This window comes from Cydia fagiglandana, chromosome 19, assembly GCF_963556715.1.
Source record: "Cydia fagiglandana chromosome 19, ilCydFagi1.1, whole genome shotgun sequence".
NCBI classification, from domain to species: domain Eukaryota; kingdom Metazoa; phylum Arthropoda; class Insecta; order Lepidoptera; family Tortricidae; genus Cydia; species Cydia fagiglandana.
This window is the reverse complement of record NC_085950.1, coordinates 355,973-377,853: the sequence shown is the minus strand read 5'-3', so window position 1 is coordinate 377,853 and position 21,881 is coordinate 355,973. Positions and strand designations below refer to the sequence as shown.

Here is a 21,881-nt window from a genome sequence, read left to right as displayed (position 1 = left end):
TTCATCAATGTAAATCACAGATAAGTTCTTAACTTATGGTCACATACAAAAGGTTTTAGAACGCCGTAGCCATCTTAAGAAGCTACCAACATTACAAATCTTTACGTCAATGTCACGTATGTCATCTGCAAAGTACAGAGCATAACATAACCTAAAAACTATGTTATGCAGTAGAAATTTAAATGTTTTACACACATATTATAAGAAAACCATAATAAAATGGGTTCCAATAGGACTCGTGCGAATGAAAAGTTCCGCTGAACCGAAAACGAAAACATACTCTCATACAATTCTATTCCCAAAAACAGACTTTCCTGCGCGATCTAATAGTGCAAGGAAAGATGAGATTCAAAAGGTAAATTGCATATAAAATTGATTACATATAATTATTTGCTCCTTTTTAACTACTTATTTAAGTTAACTCTTAGTAGTCAAACCGATTTGCATTTGAAAAAAGGCTTAAACCCATTGAAGAAAGTCCTTGTATATTTTTAGGCCGCGAAGTTTTCCGAGCTCTACAACTGGCAGAGGGAACACCTGAAAGGGCCAGAGTTTGTACTGCACGATGGCCCGCCGTACGCTAACGGAGACTTGCACATGGGACATGCTGTTAATAAGGTATGTAAATACTTTTTTACGTTTCACAAAACATCACGAACATTGAATGCAATTAAATAATCAAGATGGTTGCCTGTCTTTATTCTTGCAAAGTATTAAAGGATACATTATACCCATGGTTTGAGTGCATAGCTTAATTTATTTTATTACTACTTACTTAGTTTTTGTTTCCTGATAACTCCTAAATATATTATCAAATATTCATATATTGTCTTTGATATTATAATCATTTCTTCGTAAAAGTTTGAATTCCCTGAAAAGTAGCATAAGAAAGCATTTAGTACTAATGAAACAATTCAATAATTTGACAAGGTCTTGTTATCATTCATACAATAACATAAACAGTGAATCCTAGTGCCTAGCTGTATAGGCACAATATGCCTGTGACACTGTTGTGTTGCAACCAAACTACTTGTGTTTCCAACAATATTGACATAATCAAAAATATTTTTTAAATATTCAATCAGTAACGACAATCAACTACATATAATTTCCCATTTTCCAGATAATCAAAGATATAAACAACCGGCACCACATCCTCCTCGGCAACAGGGTCCACTATGTCCCCGGCTGGGACTGCCACGGCCTCCCCATCGAGCTCAAAGCCCTCCAACAAACCGAAAAGTCGAAAAAATCAGCACCATCTACTGTTGAAACACAAAAGCAAGAGACAATGCCATCTAGTGCGGTTGAAATACGTCAAGTGGCGAGGAAGTTTGCATTGGAGACTATAGAGAGGCAGAAGGCACAGTTTCAGAGCTGGGGAGTGATGGCTGACTGGGACGGGCAGTGTTACAGGTATGTGTCTATCAGTGGTGGCCAGGTTGCCTATATAAACTAAATCAACATAAATATTATACATAACAACACACAAAATTTCAAGAGAATTGGGTGAGTGAAATCGTAAAATTAATTAGCTTCATCCTGTCCTAGCCGGTTTCGGCCTCGGCGACTGGGTATTTACTGGCTAGTGAGAGCGACGATCGTGAGCTCTCAGGTGGCTGACGTAGCCTATTTTTGCGGTGAATGTAGTCCACACTCACCGCAGGTCAGCAACCCTCCGACAAAATTGTAATTTATGACCGCAGGTGGTCGGGCCTTTAACTCGTCACGCTTCGCGTCGAGTTCCACTCGCCTCTGCTCTTCAAGGGCTTGCGCTTTTGTACTCACTGTATGCCTCGACTTTGGCCGATCTTGTGCCGAAGTCTCCCAGTGCGATGGTTCAATGTCACATCTCCGCATGTGACGCTTCAGCACATCTTTGTAGCGCAAAAGTTGGCCGCCCTGTTTCCACTTGCCACTTTGCAACTCAGAGTAGAAGATGCGCTTTAATTAGCTTAGTGTTAGTATGTACTTTACCATATGTAAAGGTCCACTTTTACTTCTAGTGCGCAATAACTTCTTATGTATAAAATAGGTAACTTGCCCAATAAAGTACTCATTCATATCCTTACACTCGCCTAATAATTATATTACCCTATACCCCGACTCTGCCCCAGCTTCAGCTTTCCGTCATCAGCATGACATACCAATTAGCAAGAAAACTCTTGTTATTGTAAGTATGAATCACAACAGTTTAAACTCAATAATAAAGAGTAGATACTTGTATATGTTCCAGGACCCTGGATAACAGCTATGTGAAGAGCCAGCTGGAGCTGTTCTACGAGATGTACGAGAAGGGGCTCATCTTTAGGGCTCTCAAGCCCGTTTATTGGTCGCCGTCTTCAAAGTGAGTCTTGTAGCCTACAAGCCAGTACGGATATGATGATCGTTCTTTCCCATAAAGTTTTAAGTTATAATGCATTGTTTGTCATATTAATAATTAAAATGAAACCGTTAACTTTTCAGGATTTTCGTAAGGTTATTCTATATATAGGTTAGGTTAGGTTTGTTTTATGGCAATCCTGAAAAGTTACGCGTTTCTGAGAAAAACCAATTATAACTAACGAAACATTACATTATGACTTAAGGCCTGAGTTACACTTGTAAGTTTTACTTACGTAAGTAGGGACACGGCTATACTAGAGAATGAGAGATGAATATCGTTATCTTGTTCTAACAAATAGCTTTGTCCCTACTTACGTAAGTAAAACTTACAAGTGTAACTCAGGCCTAAAACTATTTGGGAAACAATGGGGACCCCTACATGACAGCGTGATAAAACGGTTTCCGTCACTTTCTATCCCACGGTGTTAAAAAGTGACAGTTATTCTATCACGTGTATCACGTGTATAAAGATGGATCAACCATCCATAATACACCGGCAGGTAGGTCAGCTAGCCTAGTGGCATACATTATACAATTTGGCTTGCGATTTGTCGTTGGCCACGCCCCCAACTTGGACATGATTTAAACGTTTCGTTTTACGACGTTTTGAACCGGTGTATTTTTATTAGTAATTATGAGATATAAAGATTTATTTATTTGTAAACTAGCTGTTGCCCGCGACTTCGTCCGCGTGGAATCTTATCTTCAACATTTTACATCTTTAGTAGGTACCTATAATTTTTATATCCAAGCAATGTTGAAATTAAGTACTTTTCTTTTTTAGCAAGTTGTATGAAGTTTTAAGTCAAGTGGATTTTAATGTTGGTTGCTGAAATTACTTTTCTTGTATTCTCATAATAGGTACCTATGCCCTTATACAAAGATTCAAGTTCCGCATTCCGCACTCACAAAATATCTGATCTCCATACAAACTTTCAACCCCTTTCTCGCCACCTTGGGGGATGATTTTCAAAAATGCTTGAATTAGTTTTCATGTTTTTTTATTTATTACCTTTTTTCCAAAAAGTTAAAGTTCCTGGCTTAAAATTAAATTTACACACCGAGACGAATTTTCATCCCCTTTTTAGCCCCCTTAGGGATTGAATTTCCAAAAACGTTGCAAGTACTTTTTTTTGTATCGTTGAAATCACTTTTATTGTCTTCTAATAATATACCCAAATACAAAGATTCAAATCCCGCGCTCGAAAAAATGCATGATATCCATAAAAACTTTCAACCCCGTTTTCACCACCATAGGGATGAATTTTTAAAAACGCTGAAATTAGTTTTCTTGTATTTTAATATAATACCTTTTTACAAAGTTTCAAGTTCCTAGCTTCAAATAAAATTTGCACCTGAAGACGAACTTTCATCCCCTTTTTAACCCCCTTAGGGGTTGAATTTCCAAGAACGTTGCAATTACTTTTTTTTTGTAATCGGCTATTATGCCTTTCTAAGAATTTTCAAAGCATTTGTAATGGATTTGGATGGATTTGTAATGGAACTTTGAAACCCATTTTAACCCTGTTAGGGGATGAATTTTACAAAACGCTGAAATTACTTTTATTGACTTCTAATAGTATCCCCAAATACAAAGATTCAAGTCCCGCGCTCGAAAAAATGTTTGATATCCATACAAACTTTTAACCCCTTTTTCACCACCTTAGGGGATGAATCGTCAAAAACGCTGAAATAAGTTTTCTTGTATTTTAATTTAAAACGTTATTACAAAGTTTCAAGTTCCTTGCTTAAAATAAAATTTGCACCCGCAGACGAACTTCAACCCCCCTTTTTAACCCCCTTAGGGGTTGAAATTCCAAAAACGTTGCAATCACTTTTTTTTTAAATCGGCTATTATGCCTTTTTAAGAAGTTTCAAAACCATTTGTAATGGATTCAAACTTTCAACCCCTTTTTAACCCTGTTAGGGGATGAATTTTACAAAACGCTGAAATTACTTTTCCTGTCTTCTAATAATATCCCTAAATACAAAGATTCAAGTCCCACATTCGAAAAAATGTTTGATATCCATACAAACTTTCAACCCCTTTTTCACCACCTTAGGGGTTGAATTTTCAAAAACGCTGAAATTAGTTTTCTTGTATTTTAATAGTATATCTCTTAACGAAGTTTCAAATTCGTAGCTCAAAAGAAAACTTTAACCCCATACAAACTTTCATCCCCTTTTTAACCCTGTTAGGGGATGAATTTTACAAAACGCTGAAATTACTTTTATTGTCTTCTAATAATATCCCTAAATACAAAGATTCAAGTCCCGTGCTCGAAAATTTTTTTGATATCCATACGAACTTTCAACCCCTTTTTCACCACCTTGGGGGATGAATTTTCTAAAACGCTAAAATTAGTTTTCTTGTATTTAAATTTGATACTTTTTTACAAAGTTTCAAGTTCCTAACTTAAAATAAAATTTGCACCCGAAGTCGAACTTTCATCCCTTTTTTAACCCCCTTAGGGGTAGAATTTCCAAAAACATTGCAATCACTTTTTTTTGTAATCGGCTATTATGTCTTTCTACGAAGTTTCAAAGCATTTGTAATGGATAAAAAATTTCACCCCCTTTTTAACCCTGTTAGGGGATGAATTTTACAAAACGCTGAAATTACTTTTCCTGTCTTCTAATAATATCCCTAAATACAAAGATTCTAGTCCACCACTTGAAATTTTTTTTGATATCCATACAAACTTTTAACCCCTTTTTCACCACCTTAAGGGATGAATTTTCAAAAACGCTGAAATTAGTTTTCTTGTATTTTAATAATATATCTTTTTACGAAGTTTCAAATTCCTAGCTTAAAAGAAAACTTTAACCCCATACAAACTTTCATCCCCTTTTTAACCCCCTTAGCTGTTTCTGGCTTTTGTAGTTTCGGCTCTGCGTTGATGAATCAGTCAGTCAGTCAGTCAGTCAGTCAGTCAGTCAGGACACTTGCATTTATATATATATAGATTATATTCTAAAATAAATTCGTAAGTTCTAAAATAAGGTTAGTAAATAAAACAACTACTTATTTTACGTTTTAACTTTAAATAAATATTTTGTAATATACTAGTGGCTCTTTGAGCTGTAGACTTCGCGAGCAAAACTTGAAACTGAATAAATGTATGGCTACGCTGATTTTGAAAAAAGTCCAAAAACTGAATCGACATGTTTATGATACTGACTATGTATTAACAGTATAAGTGTCTTGGCATCTTGCACCTGTAAATTTATACCTAGTGTTTGTCTGAATAAAGAATAATAAAATCTATTTAATCATAATCATCGAACGTTCTCTCAGAATTTCACAAGAATCGGTTCAGAATAGGGGACAACTGGTCGAATAAGTTTATTTTGTCGAATTATCAAAACGATTTTCAAAATTTATATGAAACACTAGCATGTGACGTCACGATCAAATTACCTACTCTTTATAGTTTTATATGGGTTTAAAAATAGAAATTGTGTTTAATAATAACTGCTGTCTACGTTTCTCTATTAATATTCTGGTGGTTTCTTGAATGGTGTAAAGTATTTTATTTTAAATGTCAACTAGTATTTAATTTGCAGAACAGCACTAGCGGAAGCGGAGCTGGAGTATGACCCTCAGTTCCAGAGTACAGAGGTCTACGTCAGCTTCCCTCTGGACTCCGTGCCCGGGAACATCAGAGATGCTGTGAACGGGTAACTTTACACATGTTACTTCATTTTTAAGTAACTTAATTTTGACGACCGGTCTGGCCTAGTGGGTAGTGACCCTGCCTGCGACGCCGATGGTCCTGGGTTCGAATCCCAGTAAGAGCATTTATTTGTGTGATGAACACTAATATTTGCTCCCGAGTCATGGGTGTTTTCTATGTACATAAGTATGTATTTATCTACATAAGTATGTATATCGTCGCCTAGTACCTATAGTACAAGCTTTGCTTAGTTTGGGGCTAGGTTGATCTGCGTAAAGGTGTTCCCAATATTAAAAAAAAAATTTAGAACTCCTTCCTTTCTTAACGACCTCCTAGCCTAGTCGGTAGCACAGTACATGAACAGTCAGTGGCGGATTTGCAGTCTTTGCCGCCCTAGGCCCCAAGCCTTGTAGCCGCCCCTTTCTCAGCATCAGCACCCATCATATTGACTACATTTGGATCAGGCAACGAAAAGATATATTATAGAGGGAAATGCTTGGGACACATTTTTTACTTAGTAACTTTTTTGGACTCGTTAGGAGGTGAACATATCAAAAGTAGGGGGGGTTTGGTTTGAAGGTCACATTTTTCGGTTGTTCGCTTATTATATCTCAGAAACTATACGTCCTTGTGACATGAAGGTTTTACGAAAAAATAAGCAAATACTTATTCATTTTAAGTGACAGTTTTGCCAATAACATTGACTTTTTATGTACCTACAAAAACATTCAAAAAATCTAAAAAAGAAACATAAGAAAAACATTGTATTTGCCTATTTTCTTGAATAACTGCTAAACTATTTAGCCTAAAATTATAAAAAAAAATATTTGAGATTCTTACAATGAGCTCTTTGATTTGATATGTAACACGGTATAGTTTGAAACCTTTATTTTTAAATTTTCTCATTTACCCCCCAAAAATGGCCTCCATATTTAAAGGAGAAAATAGGCTGTGACAGACGGACAGCCAGACGCACGAGTATATATAAGGGTTCCGTTTTTTCCTTTTGAGTTACGGAACCTTATAAACGAGGAACAAGGCGCGAAGGCGTCAACAATATGCGAAATCGACGCCACACTCGCGTCCGCGGCTTCGCGCCGCGATTCGCGCACAAGTGTGGAGGGCCCTCCAGATATCGTAAAAATTTTAGCTTGTAGCAAATTTAACCAACTTTCTTTTTGTATAATGAATAATGATCATGTCGTTAGAATGCATAGTTTCCGAGATATAAGCGAAAAACTGAAAAATGTGACCTACAAACCTCTCTCTTCCCCCGGCTCAAGGGCTACGGCCGGGGACTTTTGATATGTTCACCTCCTAGATAGTCCAAATAAAGTTAGGTACAAAGTCATAAATTGTGTTTCAAGCATTTCCCTCTAGGTACCTTTTTTTGAGAATTCGTTGCCTGGCCTGATAAATTTTGAGTCATTTTTTGTTATCATCAGCGAATTTTTTGTCACAATTTGCCGCCCCTAATATCTCGCCGCCCTAGGCCCGGGCCTACTGTGCCTTATGGGAAATCCGCCACTGTGAACAGTAGTGAATCTTCATAGAAATGTGCCGCTGCCGGCTTGAATGTGTGCGTGCGCGCCGGACGCCGTGTACGCACGCGCTGCACATAGGTCGGAAATCACGATTTAGGCCGCCAAAAATATTTTATTGCATTTTTGCGCTTTATATACGATTTCGAACTAAGAAAACATATTTTTAGATAATTACAATTATTATTTTTAAATTTTGGGCCTTTTTTCCAAAAAATGTTGATTTTGATCCTCCTCGCTTGATTATTTAATATAGGTAACGAGTATTAATGATAGATAATATAGTAAATAAATATGTATTTTCTTCCATTGAACATACAAATAATAAAATATACATATATTTATACATATATATTATATTTAGGTATAAGAGTAACATATGTATTACAGAAACTAATAGAAATATACAAAGGTTGTTATCTAATATTATTACGATTGATACATTTACCCAAAAAGATTAATATAAATAAATAAAACCCTCGCCACATTTAATCATCATCATATCTTAAAGAAAAATCCAGCATCGCTTGGATAGCATTGATCATTCTCCGCTCTCGCCTTATGTGGTTCAGCAGAAATCAATAGCTGCATAGTTTCTGACAGAAATAATTTAACTCGAGGTTTCGTTATCTTTCTCGTAGGTACTGCTGATAAGCGGATCGGAGGTCAGAACCAACCTATGGTAAATGTCCAGGCAAAACTTTCGGGCATAGTTTAAACGATATGGCCGAAAGTGTTTGTTTCGGGCTTCTGCAGCTTCCTCCGAAAGATGTCCTAAGGGAACTATTAAGTTTTCAATAATATGTAATTCTGCCATGGATCAGTATTTTGTGCATTGTCGGTGTCATCGGATGCCACTCATACAAATTTATATAAAGCTTTGCCGTTTCCAGAGCGTATGAGCGGAGCGGCGGAGCTTCCTTCCAACCAAGATTCATTAGATATCAGAAAATTTTCCACAATGCCACGTGATCTAATCCATCTCTTTTTAAATTCTGATTCAAAATGTGAAAATTTACGCTTCATGTTCTTTTTTTCTTCATCTCCGTCACCTGAGCGCATAAGGAGATAATTTTCCAAAAAGTCCAATTTTTCAGTTATTGACTGAAAATTCTGTTCATATAACTTATCAGACAGATATTTTCAAGCCACAACTTTTAACCTAGAACCTAGAATAACAGAAAAGACATTTTAACGCTAATGAACACAAAACGTAATAATTTGCCTTTTCCGAAATTTTTTTTTGAAACTCGATATTTTACAAAGTGCCCAAAAGTGCCCTCCAATTTTTTCATAAAATGTAAAGATATAGTTGATTTATAGAATGACATAAAAAATATAACTGGGACGTGCCCGGAAGTATAGTATTTTCACAATTGAATATGAAAAAATAACAAAACTTTCATCAAGAAAAGGGTCATGTTTAGTGGGTTATGTATATATCATAAAATAAATATTTCTAATTCAAAATAATTTAAAATAATAGAAATTTACCTGAATTTTTGATATTCATCACTTTCACTGACAAATAAACTCCACAAAAATAAATATTGGCTTAGAAATGTTTGCTTCGGATAACAGTGCTAAGAATCGCGCGTGCAACGTTTGTGATGACTGAGGTTTGAGAACCTGGTAGATGACCTACGTAACTGATAAGGGTGATGGTGGGGTGGGATTAATTCCGTGATAGTGTGGTGTTTTTCGAGAACTAATTAGTTTTGCGATAAGCCGACTTTTAGAAAGTTGACTTTTGGCGGCCTAAATCGCGATTTCCAACCTATGTGCGCTGCCACGCACACATTAGCATAGAATACGGGGGAATACGGTGGCGGCAGTGTGGGCCGTACCGCGACTGTGATCGCGTGCATTCGAGTACGCTGCCCACCCGCTCGCATTTGTCTGCTCTCGGTAGGCCTCAGTACAGCTCGCCGCGGTCGTATTGTATTGTAGGAACAATTGCATCAAAAGTCAGAAACGCACATGTGACACCCTTAATATAGGAACATCCATTGCCTACGAATACCGCTTTGCGTTACTTGTTAGTCTCCATAGGCTACTACGGTGGCTAAAATCGAGAAAAAACTCTTTAAAAATTGAATTTAGCGCTACACAAGTACCAGGGCCTCATGAGTTACGAGAAGGTGTCGTTGACCAACCCGCCGTGGGGCGCGGGGCGCGGCGGCCGGGTCGCGTATCAGTATGAAGGTACAATAAAAGTGACAACCCTAAGCGCCAACGCAAGAGTAGGCAAATAACTTGCCGAGCGGCCTTAGATTCACTACTGTTCTTAGTGTACTGTGGTAGTGACCCTGCCTATGAAGCAGGAGGTCCCGGGTTCGAATCCTGGTAAGGGCGTTTATTTGTGTTTTCATCACAAATATTTGTTCCTGATTTATGGATGTTTTCTATGTATATAAGTATTTATATATAAGTGTATATTATATACATTGTCGTATAGTACCCACAACACAAGCCTTATTGAGCTTATATAAAATATTTATTTCTTTATTTCTTCGAGAAATAACTATCACATTTCAGCGAAAGCGTCTCTGTGATAATCTGGACGACGACCGCTTGGACGCTGGTGGCGAACCGCGCCATCTGCTTCAGCGCACAGCTCATGTACAGCGTGGTGAGGATAGAAGGGCTGGTGGGGCTGTTCCTCGTAGCCGCCGAGCTGGTCGAGCAGCTGGAGAAGACTCTAGAACGAGGGGTGCAGAAGATCGCAGAGGTTGAAGGTACAGTACCCAGCTATCGACAAAAGTCTTCAAACTATGGTTCATAATGTTCTATATAACTATTGTATTTTTTAAACTCGTCGGGTAGGGTTATTTTTTTGCTGTAAGTATCTTTTTTTCCTATTATTTACAGGATCACAGCTCACAGGTGGTCGCTACCACCACAAGATCCTGAACCAATCGTTCCCCCTCCTCCCCGCCAATCATGTTTCGGCCTCCAAGGGCACCGGCCTAGTGCACACGGCCCCCGCACACGGCCCTGAGGACTTCCTAGTGGGGCTAGAACACAATATACCAGTGGTGAGACACATTATATTACATAAAATAACTCAACAAAAATAAATATTTCAGAATTGCAACGTCGGTATCCATAACAGTACAATGGCCGCTTACCATCAGCGTAGCCGTATACTTGTTTGCACCGACATGGTTTAAAAAAACCGCTCAGTACGAGTGAGACTCGCGCTCCAAGGATTCCGTACATTACCCAGTTTTAACAATGTATTTTTTATGTGGAACGTGAATAAAATGTCTTTAAAAAACCGTACCTAGGGGTCGGATTAAAAACGACTAACGATACGATAACGATAAGTAATTAAGTCTGACTCACGCTTGACTGCACATTCCTAATAGGTTTTCCTATCATCTATAGGTAAAAAACTATTTTGTGTATTTTATTTTCTCAAATTTTTAGACGCAGTAGTTTCGGAGATACAAGAGGGGGGGGGGGGGGTCGGACAGTCGGACACTCAGACAGACGCACGAGTGATCCTTTCAGGGTCCCGTTTTTTCCTTTTAAGATACGGAATCCTAATAAGCGTTACAGTAGACAAATATTTCAGGAATGCAACGTGGACGAGTCAGGGCTGTATTGCAACCTCGGCTCTCTGGACGGCCTCTCCGTGCTCGGCCGCGGGCAGGAGGCCGTCATCGCTCTCCTCGGAGACCAGGTGCTGAAGCGAGGTACCTGTCGCCCGTTTACTGAGTGCCGCCTAGCCCATCCATCCAGTGGCCTTACTGGATGGTTTGGTTTCATTTCACCTTAATTTCGTCATATCCATTTACAAAATCCCTAATTAATTTTTTTTATATTTATTTTAAATCTTTGGGTATAATGAAACCAATGCTGAGTGAGGATCATTTACCGCAATATTTAATTTTGTGTAATTATTTTTATGTAGTTTTAATTTAAAGTATTATGTATGTATGTGTGTGTGTGTGTGCTATTGTCTCCGATCGCCAAATACTGTCTGGGAGAGATCGCTCTTAAGCGATAAGACCGCCTGTTGATACCTTTATTGTCTTTGTTTATGTTACTGTACATTTATTGTAGACTACGAGTATGTGAGGTGTGCAATAAAGAGTATTGTATTGTATAGTTGTTTCTTATATGTTAGGTGTCCACACGCACTCGTACCCTTTGGACTGGCGGACTAAGAAGCCCGTCATATTGAGGGCCAGCCACCAGTGGTTCATCAACACTGAGGCGTTGAAGGAGAAAGCTTTAGTAAGTATCCCACTACTATTAATCTAATGTTAACTCTGTGAGCTGACGACGTCTATAAATCTGTCGTTTTGAAATAAATTATGATTAATGATTAACTCTTAATTTTCGGAAAATTTCACGAAAATCGGTGCAGAAATGCAACCCGTACAAGAGAACATGTCCGGCAGTTTTGTTCAAGCTGAAACTGAGACTTTTACTCTCGCTCGGTCGATTTATATGTTCTGTTCCAATTGCTACGAAACATTAAAAAATGTAGAGTCAGACCAATAAAAGTCTGCAGCGGATTTGATAGCCCGCGCAGTGCAAGTGTCATTTTAAACGTCAAACTTTATGAAATTATAACGCATTAATAACACTTGCACTGCGCGGGCTATCAAATCCGCTGCAGACTTCTTGGTCCGACTCTAGTTTCGTTGTTTTTGTATTAGGAAGCATTGGAGCGCGTCCAAATCCTTCCCTCCTCGACCGCGCAGCAATCCCGGCAGGGCTTCAGGGCCCGCATAGAGTCGCGCCCCTACTGGTGCATATCACGGCAACGCGCGTGGGGCGTACCCATACCCGCCCTGAATTATCACGGGAAGCCTATACTCCACAGGTAACGTTCTTCTTTACACTTGATGCTATCTAGAAAATCGCTGATAAATGTAAGAAACAAAATAAGACCTAGATTGGATCCCTGTGGTACACCAGAACTAGCCTCAAACGGAAAGGAATGTATTGTAACTTCTCCATACTGTATCGATGTAAATAAATAATTTCAGATTTCTGAATAATAGCCGCGGACGCTGACAAGTTGTAAACGATTTCGGAGTTAAAAATGTGTAAATCCTTTGTCTTTAGTGTAGAGGATGTTGTGGTCAACTTTGTCAAATGTTTTAGCGAAGTCTGGGTAAACGGCATCGATTTGGGTGCATTATGAGTGAGAAAAACCAGACAAATCAACTCTCCCTTTTATGATGTTTTTGATAAATTGGTCGTTTCGTATCAGGTGCCCAAGGATCTTTCCTCAGTTTCCTCTTCTATTATCTAATTGTCTATAGTTCTTAACAAACTCCTCCTCTCCTACTATATGTAAAAACTCCTACTCATGTAACATACCAACATCTGGAAGACCGAGCTTTACTTTTGCGTTTTCCTAGAGATCTAAACATCGATTTTTCGCCCCCGAAAACCCCCATATATGTAGATTATACACATATAAATTATATATTTCGGGGATCTCGGAAACGGCTCTAACCATTTCGATGAAATTTGCTATATGGAGGTTTCCGGGAGCGAAAAATCGATCACTTTTTATAATAAATATATAAAAATTGCTCATTTAAAGGTATGTATAAGATTATATATATTTGAACAGGCGTTTCATCGACCGGGTGTGTCATCTACTGGACCGCGGGCCAGACGTGTGGTGGGCGGCCCCGGTGGCTGACCTGCTGCCACCAGGCCTGGCCCGGGAGCTCGGGGTTGACATACAACAAGTCACCAAAGGAGAGGTATGGTCTCGTTGTGAACAGTGTCATCGACCGGGTGTGCCATCTTCTGGAGTGCTATCTTACGTCATTTTTATCGACATCGACTTATAGTAAGTTTCAGTAGGTAGTCCTCGCAATAAGTTTACATAAATAAAATATATTTTTTATTTTTATTTATTTAGGCGATATCTTACACAGATCACCTTAGCCCCAAATTATAGTTCGTTTTTTTTAGCATTAGAAATAAGGTAAACAATCTTGATGTGTCTTTTAATTGAAAAACACATTTTAAAAATAAGTTATGGCAAATATGTAACAATTATGAATCTAATACGATCATTTATATTCTTCTGCTTTCATAAGTAATAGTTATTGATTTTTAGAAAGTGTTTTTCAATTAAAAGACATGTCAAGATCGGGTACCTAATGATTCTCCGAGAAACTTTTAGCTGATCATCGATTCGCCGACAACGATTTGCCGAACATCGTTTCGCAGAGTCATTTATTTGTCAATGTAACTTTTGGACTAACGTTACGTAAACTCTTGGTTCACATACCGTTTAGTTCGCTTCTGTGTAAATTAGCAGTAACTATTATTGGACGATTTCCATTTAGCAGAGTAATCGTTTCGTTTAAGCAATGTTTAGTCGAATAACGTTTCACATTTTATATAGTCGTTATTTTCGAAACAAAAAATTTTTGCAAAAATAAAGAAAACCCACAACCAAAAGGATGAAATAAAATATCCTTTTTTAAGTAAATTAATAAAAATATTTATTGATAAAAACAAAGTAAATTATGGTTTATAACAATCATTATATTTATATGGTTTAGCTTTGTTTTGCTGGCAATTTTTCTAAAGATTTTTGTTTCACAGAAAAAAAATCAAGTAATTTCAAAATAATCTTTACACAATATTTACTTCAAATAATTTTAGTTCGGATTAGTTATGGTTCACCAAAAAATTAAAACATTGGTTTAGTTTCAAGGAAAATTTGTTCATGTAATTTCATTTCACAGAATCATGGACCTGTAGAAAAGTTACTTCTTATAAATACAGTTTATAAGAAGAATCTTAAGTTTTTACCAAAATTTAAGATACAGACGAATTTTATTTATTGAGTCGTTAATTTAACGCAATCAGATTTTCTGGAAAGAATTAAATTTTTAGGGGTCGCAGTTCTAACCTAACCTAACTAAGTTCGTTTTTTTGGGGGGCGTAGTTCTAACCTAACCCAATTTTCTGGCAACAGTTCGTTTTCTTGGGGGTCGCAGTTCTAACCTAACCCACTTTTCCAGCAACGGTTCGTTTTCTTAGGGGTGCAGCTCTAAACTAACCTTAACTGCTTTTTTAGCAATTTCGATGAATACTACAAGTATGTGAAAGTTAATTTAGTAAAATAATACATTAGAGAGAAGTTTTTCTAGTCAATATTAATGCCAAATGAACATTCGACCTATTGTGTTTCGACTAATGGTTTCTCGGGTAATTATGACAGTTACTAAATGATTATTCTACGAATAGTAAACATGCGTATCAATGTTCTGCTTATTGACTACTCTCGCAAACGACTACTATGCGTAATGAGATTCGGCCAATCGTTACTCCGTCAAAGAACCCGTCGGCGAACCGTTGTCGGCGAAACAAAAATCGGCGTATTTTTTTTCGGAATATCAATAGGGCACCGTTCATCACACAAATAAATGCCCTTACCGGGATTCGAAACCAGGACCATCGGCTTCACAGGCAGGAGGTAGGGTCACTACCCACTAGGCCAGACCGGTCGTCAATATAATAAATTAAAGTAATAAATAATATTTTAACCAAATTGCAGGCGACAAACGTGTGTGTTTATATTGTTTGTTGGTAAGTTGAAGTTGAGGACTATATTTCAGGACATAATGGACATCTGGCTGGACTCGGGGTCGTCGTGGCGGACTCTCCCGGCCTCTCCGGCCTCCCTGTACAGCGAGGGCGTGGATCAGCTGACGGGATGGTTCCAGAGCTCCCTGCTGACGAGCGCAGCCGTCACCGGCCGCGCACCATACAAGTATGTACAGTCAGCAGCAGAAGTTGCTAAGCGGGTGAGGTGTTCACAATTACCTTGGCACGCTCTTATTCCCTTAACATGATGAAGTGTATACCATGTTTACATTTTTGACAAAAACTTATTAACTAGGAATCGTTTTTTCTGAATATGGTTAGAGGGTAATGTAACAATATGTACTCGGAAGATTTCGCGGGCAGATACTAGTATTCTTTATACCTATTTAATAATAATAATAAAAACCCTACGCTATATGCCAAGAAAATCCAATTTATAACAAAAATGCCTTGGATTATTTGGAAAAGCGTTGATACTCTTCAAACTGCTGTATCAATTTCTATACTTACCTCGCTTTCACCTAAAAAAAACCGCATCGAAATCGGCCCATCCGTTGGAGAGCTACGGTGCCACAGACATTTGCCGTCAAACGTATAATACCCCTCTTTTTGCGTCGGGGGTTAACAATACTATATATAACACTTTAAACTCTCGCGTTATTTTTTTTTATTCAGAAACAAACAGTCTTAAAATAAACATATGAACAAGTTAGCTAGTAGGTAATTTTGGTATATACCTATAGTTAGTTCCCTAATTTACAGAGATAATTTACAAATGTATAAAATTAGTGTAAACTTATAGTACCCAATTACATAAAAATGGAATAGATGTAAAAGAGAAACGAATCAAATTACAAGTATCCGGTTGCTTGCAACATATCACACTTATTTTACTTCAACAAAGAATATACAGTTTTCTTAAACAGACCTAATGAACTGCCAAAGAAGTCTGCGTCCATACATTTTTCATTGTACTGCCTACATGCGCGCCCAATATAAAATAGTAAATTCCTTTTCATAATTATAATCATAATCATAATATATTTATTGTGACTATAGGTATACATAAAAGGTGTTACGTTTCATAGGTACTAAAACCATAGTCTACCATCTTAATGGTGTACAATATTTGTTACTTAAAGCTAGAAACAATATCTAATGTCAATAGACAACATAATAAGTAGGTATAATAACATAATTACATTTGGCTAAGCATAATAAATTATAACTTAAACTAATTGACAATCTCATTTTATAAATAAACACGCTAAGATAATTAATTAATGGTAATTTTACTCCTACGATTTAAAAAAAGTAGGCTGTTATTTACTTATTTTTTCTCAAACATGCAATGAAATATTGATGTTATGTTCCTTATAATAGGCTGCGAAGTATGACGTTTCAGGTGCGGCTAGGACAAAAGGTCGTTAATGGAATTTCATACACATCTTGCAGGCCTAGGCCGGCAAAGTCCTCTTTTTTAATTTTCATTTCACAGATATTTGTGACACAGCATCGTGGCATTCATCCATTAAAAAAAAACTAGAGGCAGTATTTGCTTTATGGTTCGTAATGACACTCTGCCACTACGCCTATAAAAAAAAAACAAACAACAATGTTTGCTATAATTTGCAGTTTTGTTTGTATAAAATCAACATAAACTTAATAAATAATACATTCTATAATTTTATAATTTTAAATTATAAATTTAACTACACAAATAAAAACATTTAAAATATTTCATCTAAACGTTAGCGGTAAAACGGTCTACTCAAACACGCGTAGTTATATTTTTTAAATTGTTATGGAGGTAAAGTTGAAAAATATTCATTCTGTTTTATTGGATTTATGGTGCGTTGGTGATTTTTTGACTTTAATATGAGTCCCGACGAAATAATGAAATTAATATTAATTGTAATCGTAGGTGTTGGAATTGGCAGCGTAAGCAGAATTGATTTTAAATAACTTGCTGCCTCTGCCGCCAAGTCAAAGACGAAGTATGTATATGGTTGCTTATGGCAATTTTATTATTTGAGAAACTAAGAAAAATGGCTTACAGTTTATTAGAAACAGTTTTGTGGCATATTTTAAATGAATGTAACTACAAATTCGTCAACACTGTGGAAATTATACTTATTTACTCCATGCATAAAGCAACGATGTATGTGAAACATGATATCAATATGAAAGACTATGTAAACTTATATGACGAAAACGACAGTCAGACGGATACAAGGGGAAAAAATCAAAGATACATGAAAATATACGGGTAGTAAAAATACACGACTCGTGTAAAACATACGCGTGATAATGATATAGGTACGTGTTGGTTATATTTTGGGTGTAGTTTACTTTTAGTTTTTTCTATAAATAAAACTTGGGTTTCGTGGATTTTTTATTTTATTTATTTCATTGCATGTTTGAGAAAAGCACTATACATACCTCGGCGGGAAATGGGGTTGCCCGCGCTCAGACCTATCCGGCCTCGCTTCGCTCGGCCGTCTATATGTCTTCGGCCGGCAACCCCTTTCGTCCCGGCCTCTGTAGTAATGTACTATTACATAAATACAAGACGCGCTAGTAAAAAGTGGCAACAGTCTTACTTTTTTTGGTTTTGAACTACGATTTTCAGTTTAATAACATTAACCTCCAGCCGCCCATAAGTTAAACCTTGCCAAGCAAAATGAAGTTTTATTTTGTCAACACAAAGTTCAAATTAGAATGGAACAGGAGACCTTTCTATAAGTCTCTGGGCGGCTTGAGGTTAATTATATGTATGTTGTCAGATGCATCTTTGTGCACGGGTTTGTGGTGGACGCGGAGAGGCGCAAGATGTCCAAGTCTCTCGGAAATGTGGTCGCGCCGGAACAGATCATACACGGAGGCGGCAAGCAGCCCGCGTACGGCATCGACACCTTGAGGTAACTTACTTAGGTGTCATTTCAATAACAAAACTTTCGGGAGATAAATACATATTAAATATATTAAGACTGCGTCGAGCAAAATCAGCAAAAAAGGCAGTCACCGTTTAGGCGCTAGCGTTCACATCTCTTGATGAAAAAAAAAAAAATTGTCATTATTATCCCAAAGAGTGTGTTTACGACGAATCACACTTGAAAATCTGAAATCTTTTACAATATAATAAATACACTTATGCAAAGTTGTACCTAAAATAAGATGAACGAATGTCAGCGTTTAGTAAAATTTGTATAAAAAAATCGATGCTCAAGCTATGAAAGCGAGTGATTTTGAAAGCCAGATAAGTGGACTACAACGAATCAGCCTTATCTTATTTTTCCTCTTAAAGGCAACAGAGAAATTCAAACGTAAATGTAAACTTTCGTAAAATTTCCATACATCCGCCATATCTGTCAAAATCCTCCTTTGATTCAGATGCCCGCTGGGGCTCGTGCGGAGCGGTCGTGTACCTGGGCGTCCCATTTTGACATTTCGTTTTGGCATATATACTGACAGAAATTCATGTCCGTATACGAATGATGATACCAGTGAAAACCTGTGGTCAAAATAAATAGGGTAAATAAATATTGTCACATGGAGATCTAGAGTCATTAAAATTTTTATTTATTTTTATTCACAAGTCATACTACTTAAAAAATATAACAAATTATTTATAAAGTATACAACCAAATCAGTGTAATGAGTAATTTGACAGAATCTGAAAATTTATCCTCATCTACCCCCTCTTAAGAACGGGTCACTTACGTATTTTACGTCGAAAAACGCACGACATGTTTCACTCCTTATCGAGGGGTTCATTAGGAGCTTGCGTTGACGGTGACAGACCGACGCAGACTGCACCTGCAGGCCGCAGCCCTCCGAATACAGAGGTGTATTTCGCCAGGGAACCAAGCTCAATAATTACAATACAAAATTAACCCTTTGATTGCTAAAGACGTCAACCGGCGCACGCGCCTACAACCCAATGTCAACCTTCGTGTATTCCGACAATATTCCGCCTCAAAGGTTCAACAATCAACCTTGTTTTGATACTACCGTGCGGTTCAACTTGGCTCTGAACTTGTAGTAGTTGGTGAGTTCTGGTTGTCGCCTGGCGATGTACAGTTGCCATCAGATATATCGGAGCGGCCAAGGTGTTCACAATATCTGAACACGCACTCTACCGCTCTAACAATAGATAGGTGGAGGCGTGTTCTGATATTTGTGAGCGCCTTAGCCTCTCTTATATATCTGATGGCGGCTGTACAGTGTGGTGCCGAGACCAGGATTCATCTCTAGTATTTTAATATTTGTTCATTTAATTTGAAACATGATTATAGGTGGTGGGTGGCCAGCCACGGCACACAGCACACACAGATCATCGTCAGCAAGAAACTCCTCGACGACTGCCAGGCAGAGGTCATCAGGATTCGCGCCATCTTCAAATATCTACTAGGGGTCGTTGACCTCCCCCCACTCAACCTCCCACCACTGAACTACTTCGACCAATACATGGTCGCAGAAACCTATAAGTTTTTAAAAGATGTACACGAAAATATGAAAGAGTTGAGATATAACAGTGCAGTTCAAAATATCCTCTATTTTATTAGTAATAAGGTATCCGCTTTATATTGTCATTGCGTTAAAGATAGGTTATATTGTGCTCCTAAAGAGTCAGAAGGGAGGATAGGGGCACAGCTAGTTGCTCACACGATTCTAGTCTCTCTGTGTAAGGCGATAGCACCTATTATGCCGCATTTAATAGAAGAGGTATGGAAATATCATCCTTTATATGAAAAGCCGTTCTTTTTCACTCAAAATATACCTGTTTTAGAGAATCAAAGCGTAGACACAACGAAAATGGATTTGGTTTTAGAATTAAAGAAAGATATAACAGCTTTAACTAAAAACGAAAATTTAAAGAAATTCTCTGTTGATGTAAAATTAAATCCTACATTATATTCCACACTGATTGATTTAAATTATCTAGATGAAACTAATGAAAGTGTGTTGAATGAGATTTTAGAAGTGTCCGAGGTGTGTCTGAGTGTCGAGAGTGTGGAGAAGTGGGCGGTGAGTGTCGGCGAGAGCGGCCGAGAGCAGTGTCTGCGGTGTCGCAAGTATAACGCGCAGACTAATAGTGATAAGTGTTTGAGATGTCAACTTGCTATGGCGTCGGTGTAGAAACTGAAAGGTAATTTATTTTTCTCCAATATGCTCGGAAATGTTCACCTTACTGTAGCAAAAATACTACGGGAAGTTCTTCGTTAATGTCAAACTCTAATTAAAAAACATCAAACTATCGCTGTCCTGTTCTAGCGGACGGGAAGTAAAAAAACACTACAGTAATAACTTATTACTGTAGTGTTTTTTACTTTTTAATAATAAAATACGCAAACGGCCAATTATTATTGCCGCGAGCCGCTTCTACACGACCCGATCAGCTATCATTTCACGTGTTTGATCGTGCAAATACTGCTTAATAAAATCAAAGATTATTTTTATATTTTTTTTAAATCTCATCCGTGTTCATGAAGCTTATATAGTTTGTCAAAGGACTTTCTCATTTCAAACATAGACAAAGAGAATCATACTATCTTTGTCTTACACTAGTACTAGCACCCAAAAGAAAAGGATGGGTATAGTTTTCCTGGTTCTTACTGACTGAAAAGTTGGTTTGACCAACTATATTGCACAATTATATTGAATGAACGAATACTGAATGGCAGAATAAGTTTGTAACTTTAACTTTTAAAAATTAATTAAAGAGGGAAATTGTTTTTGACATTTTGGATGTGAAGGTTTGATTTGAGTGATGCTTGATGGTTAAATAATAATTATTTTAGCTTATTTCCTCGCATGTTTGGAGAAAAGTACTATATATGCCTCGGCAGGAATAGCAATTCGCTTCGCGTCGTCCGACAAAATCGAAACTCATCCGCGAATTGCCCTTTCCCGGCCTCTGCAATAATGTACTAATTTTAGCTGTAGTTAATATTTAGATATTATAACAGTGTAAATAAAGTTTTTTTTTTTTAAAGTGATAACTGTTTTTTATTACACTTTTAATTCATGATTTTAGAGTATCTTATACCTTATACCTTATATCTTGAGCAAGTCTTGTACATATATGTATTTCGAGGATCTTGGAAACGGCGATATTTCGACGAAATTTGCTATATGGGTGAATTCGGGGGCGAACAATCGATCTACCTAGGTCTCATCTCTGGGAAAATGCGCATTTTTGAGTTTTATATGTTTTCCGTGTAAAGCTCAGTCTTCCAGATATTGTTCACTAAAGTATTGTGCGTATGACACTTATTGTAAGACTTTAGTCATTTTGTTTGATAATGCGTGTCCTATAATATTTATTTATTTAAGACAGCTGCCACACGCACAATAAAAAATTCATTTATTTCGGACCATAGAATCCATAGGTATATTGTAACTAAATTACATTAAATTTAAAAAAAAAAAATTATAACTTATAATATTGTCCGAATTACAATTAAAATAAATTACAACCAATAAAATTAAAAAAATACATACCTACAAATATATTTTTTTATAATAAAACTAAATATATTAAATTAGATTAAATTTATTATTAAGTTGAGACTAACGTGCATGGAGGACCAGTGCTTCAAAAGGCCGCAGCCCTACCTACGCCTGGTAGGCCTCAGTGAAAATGCTTCCACGTAACAACAATAACCGACCA

General features: G+C 37.2%; 1 protein-coding gene across 1 annotated transcript; it reads left to right on the top strand.

The window, feature by feature from the left end:
* The first annotated feature begins 125 nt into the window (after positions 1-125).
* On the top strand, positions 126-21,087 carry LOC134673899 (isoleucine--tRNA ligase, mitochondrial). Its single transcript, XM_063531953.1, has 14 exons — positions 126-355; positions 496-618; positions 1,124-1,416; positions 2,237-2,347; positions 5,953-6,066; positions 10,142-10,341; positions 10,475-10,641; positions 11,184-11,304; positions 11,739-11,848; positions 12,277-12,443; positions 13,206-13,341; positions 15,217-15,371; positions 17,992-18,126; positions 19,504-21,087. The coding sequence occupies exons 1-14, from the start codon at positions 161-163 to the stop codon at positions 20,345-20,347; spliced, it is 2,871 nt and encodes a 956-aa protein (XP_063388023.1). The 5' UTR covers positions 126-160; the 3' UTR covers positions 20,348-21,087.
* Positions 21,088-21,881: the final 794 nt, after the last annotated feature.

Bases quoted from the DNA above. Each gene is read 5' to 3' on its own strand.
- LOC134673899 (XM_063531953.1), top strand. From the start codon at position 161: ATGTTATGCAGTAGAAATTTAAATGTTTTACACACATATTATAAGAAA. The intron at 1,417-2,236 runs GTATGTGTCTAT...TATATGTTCCAG, and splicing joins TGGGACGGGCAGTGTTACAG to GACCCTGGATAACAGCTATG. The intron at 18,127-19,503 runs GTAACTTACTTA...ACATGATTATAG, and splicing joins TACGGCATCGACACCTTGAG to GTGGTGGGTGGCCAGCCACG.